The following is a 15,185-nucleotide window of genomic DNA, read 5'->3' on the forward strand; positions in this document are numbered from 1 at the left end:
AAAAAGGAGGGCAGAAAAAGAGAGAAGACTAGTTCATGTTAAATAGTTAAATTCTCATAGATTCTCTTATAATTTGTAAAACCTGTATGTTTGCATACCATACTGCCACTCTGTTAGAGATCTAACACAGCGCCACACTCAACCAAAGCCTGGCCGGCCTCGCCTCCTAGCAGACCCTCCCGTTTGAAGCTCTGCAGAGCTATGCGGGAGTATTTTTACAGGCCTCGTCCTGTGAGTGTGTATACTGTATGTGTGCTTTGATGAGAGTGTGTCCACACAATAAGACAGTGCCCCTGCCCACAATAACACCGTCCCAGACGGCCAGACGAACGTCCTGCATGACTGGCTAACCCTCGGCCAGCCTCCAGGCCTGTTTGAATTGGAGCTGGATGCCGTGCAGAGATGAGAAACGCTACCCTGATGGCATGCAATGCAAGATTCACACCTTGACCTGGTCTCACTCGAGCAGCGCCACACAAAAGCCACTGGTAACAGACTGTGAAAAAAAAACTATTTAACCACTGTTGCACATAACAGCTACACTGCATGTATCGCACACATGCAGACAGAAGAAACAAAATTCATTATATTTAATCCACATTTATACCAATCGATAAATAGTAATCCGATTGAATTGAGCACATTGAATTCTGCCGTGATTTGGGCAGCCGTGGTTTTATGTTTTTTGGAGACAATCCGGGTTAGCAACCAAACATCCTTTTCAGAGAGCTTACTCTTACAGCGTCCACAGTTAATCCTGTTGGATGTGGTTTGCAGTGCAGCGCTAGCGCTTAGTGCTGCTTACCGTGGCCATCAACACATATATTATATTACAGCACGGCCAGGATAAGGTAGCTTTGGGCAAGATACAAGATACAACACAAAGATGGTAAGTAGGCCACACCCAATATGCAAATATATGGTGCCAGGAGCCAACACTGTAGAAAGAGCATTGACACGTGTAATAACTAAAAGTTGGTTCAAATCACATTTTTAAGTTTTTGGTTAAAGTTCTCTGAACTCATTTTATTGAGTTGTACTGGCCGGTAAGTTCACTCAACTTGATAATGTTAGTTCTCCTGACTAAAACACAGAATTACTTTTAAAATGAAACTTGCTTAGTAGTGACTTAGAATGGCAGTGGATCATCTTCAGTGACGAGTCCAGCTTTTGTCTTGGTAAAGACAACCAATGAATCTGTGTGTGGTGGCACCATGGCCAGACTGACAGTTTGTTCTTAAGTGTCTACTGTCTAGAAGGCTCGGTTATCATGATGTGGGGGGCAATTTCGATGTAGGCATGCACAGACATTACAGGCATGCACTATTTCAACAGGACAATACTCGTCCACATACTGCGGTCATCTCAAGAGCTGGCCTGGAAAACACAGATATTATTCCATGGCCAGCCACATTGCCAGACCATGACTGCATCACAGGACACCATTAGTTACCTGCACAATCCTATCCTTGCAGAGACAGCTGGCTTGCTGGCTTGACCCAGAGTTGCCCATATCAGTAAATGTTTTTATAATTTATGTTTCCTGGACACCTGTGTTTTAAAAGTAGACTGTGTTACCCATTTTACATTTTAATTTTGGAAGTGTTTTGCAGCCTGTTGAAGCATTCATAGACCTGATATAATCTTACTCTAGAGTGCATATATTTATTTTCTAATAAAAAGTGTAGTCTGTTGCAGCCTAATAATGTAACCTCAAATACATACTGACAAAAAAGTGATCATTTCAAAGTAAGGAAAAACTCTTTTATTGAAATCTGAGTTGGTATCGCGATTGGGCAGACAAGATGACACAGGCACGGAGTAAAAAAAGGTGAGTTTAATAAAAAAAAACAAAGAGGTAACCCAAAAATGTGTTAAAAAAAAACATGCAGGGTCATAACACGGAAAGGCAGTATCAAAGGACAAAGCAAAAATTAGATCAGAAATAGAAAAAGGGTCATACAAAGAATATACTGTAAGAATGGGCTAGAAATGTTTTGTATAGATGGAACCAAATCTAATACTTGGCTTAAACAATTAGAATGGGCTAAGCATTAGATTTGGTTCCGTCTATCTATACAAAGCATTTTTCTAGGCCATTTTTAATGTTTATTCTGTGTATGACAATTTTTGCATTTCCAATTTAGTTTTTGCCTTTTCCTCTGATGCTGCATTGCCAGGTTTTGATTTGCAGTAAAGGGCAGGGGTATTTATAGTGCTAGAAACAGGTGAAGTCAATAATCAGGTGATTGAGGTCTGGGAGGTGTCATGTCATCAGATTTGAGAGTCCGGGGCATGCTGGGAACTGGAGTTTTTTGAAAACTGTTCAGTGTCAGAGGTTGGTTCTGGTTCTGTATTGGAATTGAAACTGTGAAAATACGTGGATTGGCCTGTAACTCAATAAAAATGAGCAAATCAAGGTCGGAGAACAAATTAAAAAAAAAATCACAGGTCACACTAGTGCTACTGTTTTTTTTTCTTATGTTACTGTACTGCATGTTATACAAGATAAAATTGTGGGGTTTTTTTTTGCACAGTGTTTAATAATTTTGATTAAAAACGACAAATTGTAACATTTGATGTTTGTGCCTAAGCGTTTGCATTTTGCATGTGGTATCTGTGGTTGTACAGAGTTCAGTTATGAGAATAAGTGGCTGTGTCGGGTAGGGCCTCAGACAGCCAGAAAAAAATATGGAAAAGTCTTAAACATTAAAATCAACCTAATCCCAAAGAGACCAACTGAAAATATACACAAAAAAGTATGAGGCATGTTTGGCAAGTTCATTCATAAACAGTCGCAAAAAAATATATGAGCACACATAAACATAAAGCGCATTAATTCCACAGGTCAGTTTGTCTCATAAAAAAAAGAAAAAGAAAATCAAATGAGCAAATGGACTCAGGACTTTCTACAGGTCACTGAACAGCAGATTCTGAGAGGCCTCTGAGTGCAGAGCTGAGTTTCCCCAGACCTATCAGCAGCGTGCAGAAAAGTAAGCAGAGCAGACATCACGCTAGCTTATGCCAAGGAAGTCCGAATTAGACATGTTTACACACAACACCAAATCTCAGCTCTGGGATTTTAAACAATTGCTTAGTGAGAATTTGGTTACCACTAATGCATCCAGCTATGGCACTTCATTCGCGTTTTTTAATACAGTCTCTGCTCTCTAAGTTCTGCCATTTGTCCCAGACACTTAAACCCAGCCAGAGCTCCAGAAGAGCAAAGTAATGCTTTCAACTGTAAACTGTGTAAGATCTGTGTTTATCATTTTTGCTAATGAATTTAAGATACGTGCAAAAAGCAGGTATTTGGAGGTTGAGATGGTAAAGAATACTAAATAAATCTAAATGAAAGTGCCCAATCCAGGTTTAAAGAAAATTTCTGGTACTCCAAGAGGGAAAAAGCTTGACCAGAAACTCCGTGCAACAGCATGAAGCTCGTCTGGTACTATCTGGACTATTCACAGATGTGAGCTATTGTCACGTTCTTGTCCGGTTATTACATCTCTCTGGTCTGTCCCTGTGTTTATTTACTTCCTCCCCATGTGTTCTGTGTTTATCCCATTGTCTCCGCCCCTGTTGTTTACCTTTTTGTTTGTAGCTCCGCCTCCTTGTTACCCTGTCCAGGTGTTTCCTGTCACCCTCTGTGTGTATAAATGTTTCTCCTTGTTCCTGTGTTCCTCGTCCGTGGCTGTACATCTAACGTCATGTTATGTGTTCCTCTAGTCCCCATGTACTCCGTGTTTCTTTAGTTTTTGGTTCCTCGTTTGTTTGTTTTTGTGTTTCTCAATAAAAACTCGCAAGTGCGAACGCTCTCCTCATCTCCTTCCTGCTCCCACCTGACAGCTTTTCAGATTTTAAGTGATAAACCAACACAAAGTAGCATATACATGTGAAGTGGAACGAAAATAATACATAGATTTAATCAAATAAAAATCTGAATAAGTGTGACGTATAAAATTGTTCAGCCCCCCTTTATCAATAATAAGTAGAGCCACTTTTTACAGCTGCAAGTTTTTTGGGGTACAGTGGCGTGGAAAAAGTATTTGCCCCCTTACACATTTCTTTTGTTTTTGCATTTTTGTCATACATTTTTCAGATTATCAAACAAAATTTTAAATCTGACAAATATAGCCTGAGTACATTTAAAAAGAACTTTTAAACTGATGATTTCATTTAAAAGAAATCACAACCAAACAAGCCCTTTGTGAAAAAGTGTTTTCAATAAAGTATTAATAAATAAATTCAAATAAATTAACTCTGATTAATCACACTTTTTGGAAAGCTGAGTTCAATTTCATTAAACAGAACCAGCCCTGATTACTGCCAGATCTGTAGAATTTAAAAAAAATCACTTAAATAGAACCTGTCTGAACAAAATTATTCCAAAAGGGCATGGACAACTCATCCAGGAGGTCACAAAAGAACCAAGAACAACATCTACAAAACTGCAAGTCTCGCTTGTCTCAGTTAAGGTCAGTCTTAATGATTCAATAATAAGAAAAAAACTGGTTGAAAATTGTATCCATGGTAGAGTTCCAAGGTAAAAACCACAAGACCCACCCAAAAACACAACGGCCCATTTAAGATTTGCCAAAAAACATCTTGATGATCCCCAGAACTTTGGGTAAACATACTTTGGACTGACGTGACAAAAGTGGAACCTTTTGGAAGGTGTGTGTCCTGTTACATCTGGCATAAAACTTACACATAATTTCAGAAAAAGAACATTAAAAACGTAAAACATGGTGGTGGTAGTGTGATGGTCTGGGGCTGCTTTGCTGCTTCACAACCTGAAAAAAACATGCTCTAATAGATGGAACTAGGAATTCTGCTGTTTACCAGACAATCCTGAAGGAGAATGCCTGTCCATCTGTTCATGAAGCTCAGGCGCACTTGGGTGCTGCAGCAGGACAATGACCCAAAGCACACAAACAAGTCCACCTCTGAATGACTTAAAAAAAAAAAAAAAAAGTTCTGAAGTGGCCTAGTCAAAGTCTGATTGAGATGCTGTGGATGATCTTAAACAGGAGGTTAATGCTGGAAAACACTCCAATATGGCGAAATTACAACAAGAAGGGTGGAACAAAATTCCTCCACAGAGATGTGAAGGACTCGTTGGCAGTTATCAGTAAAGCTTACTTGAAGTTTTTGCCGCCAAGGGAGTCACAAGCAAGTTATTAGGTTTTCACACAGGGCTAGATTGTTTTTTTTTTCCCTTTAATAAATAAAAAGATAAATTACAAAGTTCTTTTTATATTTACTGAGGTTATATTTGTCTGATATTAAAGTTTGTTTGATCACCAACTTTATGCCAATAGGTAGCCCTAAATGCACGTCGAGTTTTGCAGCAAGAGTGTAACTGTATATTTTCATTCTACCATAGTTTCCTAAGTATAACATATATTTTAAATTTTTACTAGTTACATTTTTGTTTGTTTGCCTAAATCTTGTTCCAAGTGACTCCAAGTCATTTTGGAAATTTTCTATTTGCTCATTCATCATGAAATGTCGAGAAATAATATAAAGAACAGCTTCCAGATTTAAATTTTGTGGAAAAAGTAGAAAAAGAGCAAAAGTGACCCAATATTTTAGACCAAAAGAGAAATGAGTCTTAAAACACTTTACTTTAAGTGCTGTGATAGAAAAAAATTCCTGTGATAGCCCGTACATATTATTGAGGTTCCTTATTAACATTTTTGCTAAAGTACTAGATATTTATCTAAATGTAAGAGACAAGACATTTAGAGACAAGACATACAAATAGTGTTGTCCCTGTGCGCCATCTTGTGGTAGACCAGGTGTTCTGCATGTTCCTGTATGTTGGCTTCAAACATGCTGTGATGTGAAAATGTTGTGGGATCACACTGTAAAAAGTGTAGCCCTGCTCAAATTAAAAAAAATTGATGTCCATTTGTTGCATCTAAACTATTTGACTTCACTCAATCTAAATAAAGTCAATTGTTACAACCTGATTATTTTATTTTGACATAAACCATATTACTTCACTCGACCCAATATTAATTATTCACCTTGATCCAAGTTAAATTCTTTACATTTCAGTTTCGGAACCAAACTAATACATTTAAATTGATCCGAACTTTAAAAAAAAACATGGCAGCATATTCAGAAGTTCCAGAAGTTACTGTGGCATGGAAGAGGACGGATTACCAGCGAGATTCGTTTCAGTGCTCTCTTGCTCTTTTTATTTTGCTCTGAGGAGGACACTAAGAGCTGGATTTACATGGGATTTCACTTTTGAAAGTAAAACTAACTACAGCTCCAACGCAGCTAACCCCACTCCCACACACAGAAAACACACAAAGGGTGAGGCACAAAACAACCACATAACTGATAACTACATGAATAATACTAGAACAGTGATAATAAAACATGACATGAAACTCTGGGATAAACAGTAACATAAACACGCAGAAAAACACCCACTTCCCCCAACAGGGTGAGCTCCCATAATTCCTTCCGCCCCCCCTCCAGTCCCGACGCCACAATACCATAAGCATGCGTTGCTATCTCGCGAGCACGTTCAGGCACTTTCTCCCTCTCTCATTCTCTCTCTCGCGAGCGCGTTCAGGCACTTTCTCCCTCTCTCCCTCAGTGCTCTGAAGCACTTCTCTACAACTTCTCCCGTGCTCCACAGTGCGCATGCGCAAAAAGCATGTTTGATTCAAATTAAAAATATTACATCCTTATCTCTTTTCTTCGAGTATGATTTCAGTGGAACCAAAACATTTGGTTTATTTCCTTCAGAATTGTAATTAATTTAGTCTGAATCAAAATTGACACATCAAAATTCAAAAAGGTTGAGTTTCACAATAAAGTCAATAATTGTACTATGTGTTCAATCATATTTATTAGCTTGAATGAACAGCTCCATGCTTCACTTTTTACAGTGCAGGGTAAAAAAGTATTTGCCCCCTCCCAGATTTATTTTGTTTTTGCTTTTTTGTTATACTTAAATTTTTAGGCAAATCAAACCAACCTGGCCCTATGTGAAAAATTAATTTCACTACCCACAATCATTCCTGATTACTGTCTGACCTGTAGAATCAATTAATAATTTAAATAGAACTTGTCTGACAACAAGAAGCAGGATAAAAGATCTCAAAAAGCAACACATTATACCCTAATTTACCGAAACACACAGGGTTCCTCACTGTAGCGCTGTCTGGCAGCATTAGCCGCTAAATGCAGCTAGTGCTAGCTGTTAGCTGCTAATGATAATATTGCTGCACCCAGCTATAGTGGAAATTTGTGAATCTTGCTTACTGTAGATCAACAAAAGTGCTTTACTCACCCAAATAAACAGTTACCTGTTAGAGATCTGTGTAGATTAACATTCAGTGCTCGTTTGACTTTGAAAGAGAATGTTTTTCTTAAGAATTACAGCTTTGTTTCCTTAACTTAGCTTATCTTTACAGGTTTCCACACCCAGCAGCAAGACCTGCTGAATTAGAAGGGAAACATGGCGACACCCCTGTTACTTACTTGTGTTGCATAATTCGCCTTATAATCAGTGTTGGGCACGTTACTTTGAAAGAGTAATTAGTTATAGTTACTAGTTACTTCTCCAAAAAAGTAACTGAGTTACTCCACTATAAAAGTAACTAGTTACCAGTAAAAGTAACTATTGCGTTACTTTTGTGTTACTCGCCCCCGTAACCCTCAATCCCCGGCCCCCACCTTCTCAGAGCGTGTTTCATAAGCTTTCATAAGATGAATAGAGTGCAGGACAGCAAAGACAACAATCATTGCTTAGGCGGTTATCTTATCCTCCTCTCCCTTGTGACTCACACACACAATGCACACACTTGCGCCTTTGCCTGTATGTGCAAAGTTAAAAAAAAAAGTTAATTGAGCAGCTAAAGTAACATGCAGTAACGGGGTGTCGGAAATGGTAACAGTGTTATATTGACAGTCAGAGTAATTAGTTAGATTACTCCATAATGAAAAAAGAAACGTTAGTATTTCAACGCCATTATTCCCATCACTGCTTATAATCCAGTGTGCCTTATGTATGAAAATAGACCAGAAAATAGATGTTTATTGATAATGTGCCATATAATCCGGTGTGCCTTATATTGTGAAAAATACTGTACCATGAAAATATATGGCGTGGTGTTTAAATACAGTTATGAAATGCAGTCTTCTTCACTTTAGTTCAGGTCTAGGATAATCCCTCTCTGTTACAGTTGCTGCTGTTTGAGTTTTGAAGAACACTGTTGCCCTTGTTTAACCCTGCAGGAATGAAAACACAGCTTAGAGATTAAAAATTAACTTGCTCAGGATACTGCTGTAGGAAGGAAATACTCAATATTACACAACAGAGCAACAGAAGACCTGCAACTTACTGAGGAAATACGTGCATGGACACACACACACACACACACACACACAGATATAAGTGTTTATTCCTGTTCTTGTGTGGTATCTACATTAGTGTTGTAGTACTCAAGGTTAGTCTTGGATTTCTGACAGCTCAGTCTCAACTTGATTTGGACTTGATCTTGTTGTGGTCTCAGGCTGAAGTGGACTCGTAAATTTTTGTTTTTAAGATCAGCCAAAAGCAATACATCTGTCTGAAGTAGGGGAGGCCAGGGATGGTTGTAACGCTTTTTGTGATTTTTCCCAAAAATTAAAAATCATTTACATTGGAAAAGACAAATTTGCAATATTATAAACTTCGACTACTGTGTCGTCTACTGAAACAATGTATTTAAGTGGTTTAAAGAAATATGTACAGGTTGCAAAAGTCATGCCACTGAACGGTCAGGGACACACTACATGACAAAAACAGAGGTTAAGTCATCAAATTATAATGCAAAAAATGATTTAATGGGTAGAAAAGACATCCTCAATAAAGTTTAAACATAAAAACGAATCAGACAGTAACCCCAAGGGAGGAATATTGACTTGGAAGTCCACTAGAAAGCTAGTCATCAACAAGAAAACCATCTTTATGAACTGGAAAGCAAAAATACATTAACATTAACCACTAGGAAAATCTATGAACAGACTGTCTCTCTCTAGAAACATTCACAATCCATCAAAAACACCAATTCAGACTCAATTTGGACACATCTAATTCAAATTCCAACACTACGGGAGCTTGCCTTGAAGACACAGATACTGTTTTTTTCAATATTTTAATTTTTTCTCTATTTTAGATTCAGCTGTGCTGAACTTATCAAGAGTTAATAACTTGAATTTCTTGCTTCTTAATGTGTTTGAGATCATCAGTTGTAAAGTTGTGAAGAGGTAGAGTTGGTAAACAGTGAATAGTCCTATTTGAGTAATGTTATAATCCATTTATGGCAAGAACTACCAACTAAGTAAAGAAAAAGTATTTTAATATTATTTTAATTTTTTCCATTAAAAAAAAAATCTAAAACTTTAAAAGTATCTAAAGTGCATTCACTAAGATCCACAAAAACGTTATGAAGAAATTGGCTCTCATCATGACCGCCCCAGGAAAGGAAGAGCAAGAGCTAACTCTGTTGCACATGATTAGTTCATTAGAGATACCTAATGAAATACTAAAATCTAGTCTAGTATTTTGGTTGGTTTATCAGTTTTAAGTTACTACATGATGAACTTATGATGAACCTTCATTATATTCCTTCAGTATAAATAAGAACTGAGTAAGTGTGTACAAACTTGAACTTGTCTAGTACTGTACTTTTATCTTATAGTGTATTTTTTTAAGTGTTTTCAAGCATGCTGCCCATTTGGTCCCCACAAAGACTTAAATACAGGTCTGCATGCACACCTGCATGTGATCACGTAGTCAGAGTTAAGGGTGGTTGATTGTACACGTTCAGATCCTCTCTCACACACTAACTACCAGCTCTCCCTCACCTGCTTTCCCCCCACTGCACTCCAGCCTGCTGCACTCCTCCAAATATAAACTTTATCACATAAGGCAAAGGGACGGCCTGCGGGGGGAGGAGCCTTCTGGCAGACAGCAGGACAGACTGAAGGACAAACAAGCAGAGGAGAAAGAGAAAGTGGACTGGAAGTCGATCAGCAAAGAAAAGAACAAACAACTCCACCTGAGTGTGAGTGAGCTCTGTTTCTTTTACTGTAATATTATTCTGTTATATCAATATCACAGGAACACACTGTATTATATACTGCAATATTTATATATCCTTAAACTAATACGACACAAGACCCCTCACTGATTAGCCTGCTTTACTCCTGTAGGACAGAGTTCAATATTACAACTAAACTTTATAAACATCTGTACAGACTTTTTAATGCGCAGAATTGTGAATGTTGATATTTAATAGTTTTATATTTGACCTATAAAGTAACCTTCTGAAGGACAGTGTTCATTTAGAAATCCTGGTAGAAGAGTAGGCCTTAGCCTAAATAATAATAACATATAATAATGGGGTTATATTTTCAAATCAATTTCAAATTATTACAATATATAGGATCAAATATAAAAATAAATTTGTTAATAAAATAAATTTAAAAAACAAAATGTAAAGCTATAATTCACTATTCAGTAATAGTGATTGTGTCTTGTTACATTTAATATTAATAATATACCAATAATTTCCATAATAACACGGCATAAAGTATTTAAATTGTACAATTGTAATATTATATAATATTGTGTTAACTTGGTAGTTCATAAAATACCATTTATATCAATAAAGAAATTACAGTACATTTCTAGTTCAATTCATTTTAGAACCTTTTTATATTCGTGGGTTTTATTATATTTCAAATATCTTAATACATTTTGGGAGAACACAAGACTTCACCCTTTTTATATATTTCTGTATAATACTTTATTAGGTTTTATAACCATTTTATTTGATAATTACTTCTTAATATAATTTTAATTTATTTCTATAAAATTACTTATTTTATTTTATTTTGTATTTTGGCATTTTTTGGTATCTTACTATATTTTTGGATTTTATTAAATTTTAAGTTTTATATTTTGTAATATTTCTTTTTTTTTTCTTTTTTCTTTATTACATTTTCAGCTTGATCATTTGTAATATATTACTATATAATTGGGTTTTATTACATTTTAAGGAGGAAAAATGTGGAAAATAGTAATATATTTTACTTTGTTATTGTTTTTTTAAATGACATTAAATGCAAACACAGTAAAATGTCTTAATAGAAGTATATTTATTAAATTAATTGGTGTAGGTCAGATTAAGGTGTTAACACACTACCAGTAAACTGCTACTGTCTAGAGCAATGTCTTTAATTACAGATTTATCATAAACAGCAGCTTTAATTCAAGTCCCTCATCGTGATTGACACTTTACTCCAGATTGTTGTTGTTTATCTCACCTCAGACGCTGTAATCTCATTAGTATATATAGCAGGTGTAATGTGATTAATCTCTGTTAATTGTCTGCTCTGCAGAGGGATGGCCTCGTCGATGGTGGCACGGCGGGTCCTGGCTGCTGCATCACACGGCCAGGAGGGAGGAGGTCTGATCTTTATGTTTATATACTTATTTATATATGTGTGTATGATGTTATTTCACTGATCATACTGTATATTTAATTTAGTCTACGATCTTTACAGAACACAGAATAACAGTGAAATGATTTATATGTTGATATGTTTATATGTTTAAATGTTGTTACATTTGGCATGATGCCAATAGGTTTATGTCTGTCTGTTGCAGAGAGACCTATTCCTTTGGCAATTTTTCACCAACAAGACAAAAGCAGGACTCGTCACTAAAGAAAACTCACTGTACTCTGCTTTTGTCTTGATGGAGATGACCAACAATTTTTAATTGCACAATTTGTTACATTTTTAAAACTGTTGGCATATTTTCTGTTCTAAATTTGGTCTTATTTATATAATTTATTTTCTTCTCTACTAATTCTTCTCTACTAATTTAAGCTGTCAGTTATCATTTATACATTTCATTTTTCATTTCTGTTTTTTTTTATTAATTTAATGTTTTTTCTAAATTTAATTTTAATTTATCAAATCAAATAAAATTTATTTGTATAGCGCTTTTTACAACTGGTGTTGGCAAAAAGCAGCTTTACAGAAACATGATTACAGGACAAAGAATCAGGCAAAAACATTAAACATATAAAATACAGAATCACTATAATTACTTTTATAGTGGAGTAACTTAGTTACTATCTCAGTTACTTTTTTGGAGAAGTAACTAGTAACTATAACTAACTACTTTTTTTAAAGTAACGTGCCCAACACTGGCACCAAATTACAGGGTATCTAGGAAAATAAATACACGTACCTGGACTGAACTTCTATTATGAGCCAAGTCTGCCAAAAAGCATGCGATGTAAAGGCAGTTATCTAACTAGCGAGCTAGCTAACTTACTATACAAACATCCACACCAGCTACTTAGCTATTTAGTAACAGACCACATCCATAAAAACAGTTAAACAACAACAGTTAAAGTACAAATATACACAAAAAGAGAGAAATCATCCCAGTGTTTCTTACAATCAGCCCTTTAGCTCTCGCCGGAAGGCTCGGCTCCCTTGCTGTTTTCTCCTGTTTTCTCCGTCATGATAAACCTACAAGATTTTAGAGCTGCTAGCAGCTAGCCTGCCTCTCGCTCTTTGCTGGAGGCGTGTTCCTAGTATTTGTCATAAAGGAAGACTGACTCTTACAATGCCCAAGACTTGTGAGCCCATGGGTGCGGGCCAAGGGCTCCTAAACCTGCAAGTTTTCCCCTAAAGACCACAATGGCGGGCAAGAGAACCTTCACTCACTTAGTAATGACTCATTTAATTATCTAAAACAGTATAAAAGGCATTGGTTAACTAAAAAATGTTGCACCATGTGCCTTTAAGACACAATTGAGAAAAAGGGCCCTTTATCTAATGTTATAAGGTCTCCACTCTGTGGGATCTAGCGTACACAACAATAGGTTTAGGAGTTTAAGTTCTGGCTACAGTGAAGTTCTTTATGTTAATTAAATTTACTTCCCCATCCATATTACATTAGAATTGGAAGCACACAATAAAATAACATTTAAGGGTCTTAAAACTGTAAAATAAGAGTCTGAGTTACAAAAATGTAATAATTTAAGCAACAGCAAGCTGATCTATAATGCCATATATCAGTAATGTTATTGATCTGATCACAGCAAAGACCTGGAAGATCCTGTCGTTCGTGGTGGCCTTGCCGGGCGTGGCTGTATGCATGGTCAATGCTTACCTGAAGATGACCTCTCACTCCCACGAGACACCAGAGTTCATTCCATACTCGCACCTGCGCCTTCGCACCAAGGTAAGCATACACTCTCTGTATGTACTCTATACACACAGTATATGAACAAAAGGAATGGGTGTTGGTATTAAAAAGTTTATATAAGTGTTTATCCTACTTTTGTTGGAGTAACAGTTTCTACTGTTCAGGGAAAGTTTTCTACTAGTATATTTTAGAACATTTCTGTGAGGATTTGATTGCATTCAGTGACAGTCAGTACAATGAATAATCACCTCCTCAAGAAACAGACACCGTGCGGTTATCAGTCTCATCGCTAGCTCTATCCTGGGATAAAAATGTGCGGGATGCATTAGGAACCTCTACAGATCTATGCTCTCTTCCTTTAGAATATATTATAGGCAGATTGTATGAATTTTGTGCTAAAAGATCAAATCTGCAATTAATATTTTAAGAATCAAAAGGAAAAGTGTATGTTGCAAGTTCAAAAGAGAAAAAAAATCTAGCAAAAATATATTTTTAAATACACTTAATTACTTTTTTTTATTATTTGCAGTCTTCAGCAGCAAAATGCACAAAAACACACAAAAAGCAAAGTCCAAAATCCAAACTGAAAAAATTTTCATATAACTGCAAAGAATGATAAAGTAACTAAGTATATTTAAAAATATAGATTTGCAATATATTTCTCATTTTTTCCCTTTAATTCTTAACATTTTAATTGCAGATTTTATTTTTTTGTGTAAAACTTTTGTCACAAAATTCACTCCATAAGACTGTCCTCTTTCTCTCTCTCTCTCTTTCAGCCCTGGCCCTGGGGTGATGGAAACCACTCTCTCTTCCACAACTCTCACACCAACGCCCTGCCCACTGGTTATGAGGACAGTCACCACTGAGAACAGCGCCACCTGGTGTGCAGGATTAACTTTGCACCCTAAACCCTGTTCCTGCTCTGAGTGCTCAGCGGCTCAGCTTCTGAATGACACAAATAAACCACGTGTCTTTTTATAAACATGAATATAATGTGTTTAACACAAATATATAATAAATAATCATTCTAATTTCTTACCTCCCATTCTTTAAAATGCTCTTCATTACATTAATAAACACACACTGCAACTCACCAAACTGATCTACAGACATTCTGGAGAACCTGACGAGTTACTTAAACTTACAACGCACACACAGGGTTGCCAGGTCCAACAAAAATATCCAGCCCAAAGTCAATCTAAATCCCGCCCTTTAGAAGCTTAACTAGCCCAAAAAATATGTCTGTCAGACGTTTGAAGCAAATGACAAAACAACTATGAGTGTACGACTTAACTTTACCTTAACACCCACTTTTTTATTATTATTATTTTAAAAGTAGCCCAAAAAACGTATCCCGCCACCCTTGAATTTTCACCCGCGACTGGATTTGCAAACAAGCCCAATTTGGCGGGAAAACCGCAAACCTGGCAACTCTGTCAAAACACGTATATAAATCCAATTCATACCATTATTGTAATAAAATGTCTCACTCTTTTGAGATACCATCTCTTTATTATGAAAAGGTTTCGAGATGCTAAGTCACATTTGCGGATGTTAAGTCTTTATTTCAAGATATATTCTCATTGTTTTGAGATGCTAATTGTTTATATTGAGGAACTATCTCTGTTTTAAGGTGCTAAGTCTTTATATTGAGGTAATATCTCATTGTTCTGAGAAGCTAAGTATCTATTTTGAGGTAATATCATTATATTGAGACATTACGTTTTTATTTTGAGGTACTATTTAATAGTTTTGAGATGCTAAGTCTTTATATTGAGGTACAATCTCATTGTTTTAAAATGCAAAGTCTTTATTTTGAGGCAATAGCATATTAAGATGCTAAGTCCTCAGTTTGAGGAACTATCTCTGTTTTAAGATGCTAAGTCTTTATTTTGAGGTAATATCTCATTGTTTTGAGATGCTAAGTATCTATTTT

The 15,185-nt window shown here is 36.2% G+C and overlaps 1 protein-coding gene across 1 annotated transcript; it reads left to right on the top strand.

Moving 5' to 3' along the window:
- The first annotated feature begins 9,946 nt into the window (after positions 1-9,946).
- Positions 9,947-14,280, top strand: LOC103036470 (cytochrome c oxidase subunit 6A, mitochondrial). Its single transcript, XM_049467894.1, has 4 exons — positions 9,947-10,079; positions 11,419-11,486; positions 13,140-13,282; positions 14,026-14,280. Exons 2-4 carry the CDS (start codon positions 11,423-11,425, stop codon positions 14,113-14,115), a joined length of 297 nt encoding a protein of 98 aa, XP_049323851.1. The 5' UTR covers positions 9,947-10,079; positions 11,419-11,422; the 3' UTR covers positions 14,116-14,280.
- The last annotated feature ends 905 nt before the right edge of the window (positions 14,281-15,185 follow it).

Source organism: Astyanax mexicanus, chromosome 19, assembly GCF_023375975.1.
Source record: "Astyanax mexicanus isolate ESR-SI-001 chromosome 19, AstMex3_surface, whole genome shotgun sequence".
NCBI classification, from domain to species: Eukaryota; Metazoa; Chordata; class Actinopteri; order Characiformes; family Acestrorhamphidae; genus Astyanax; species Astyanax mexicanus.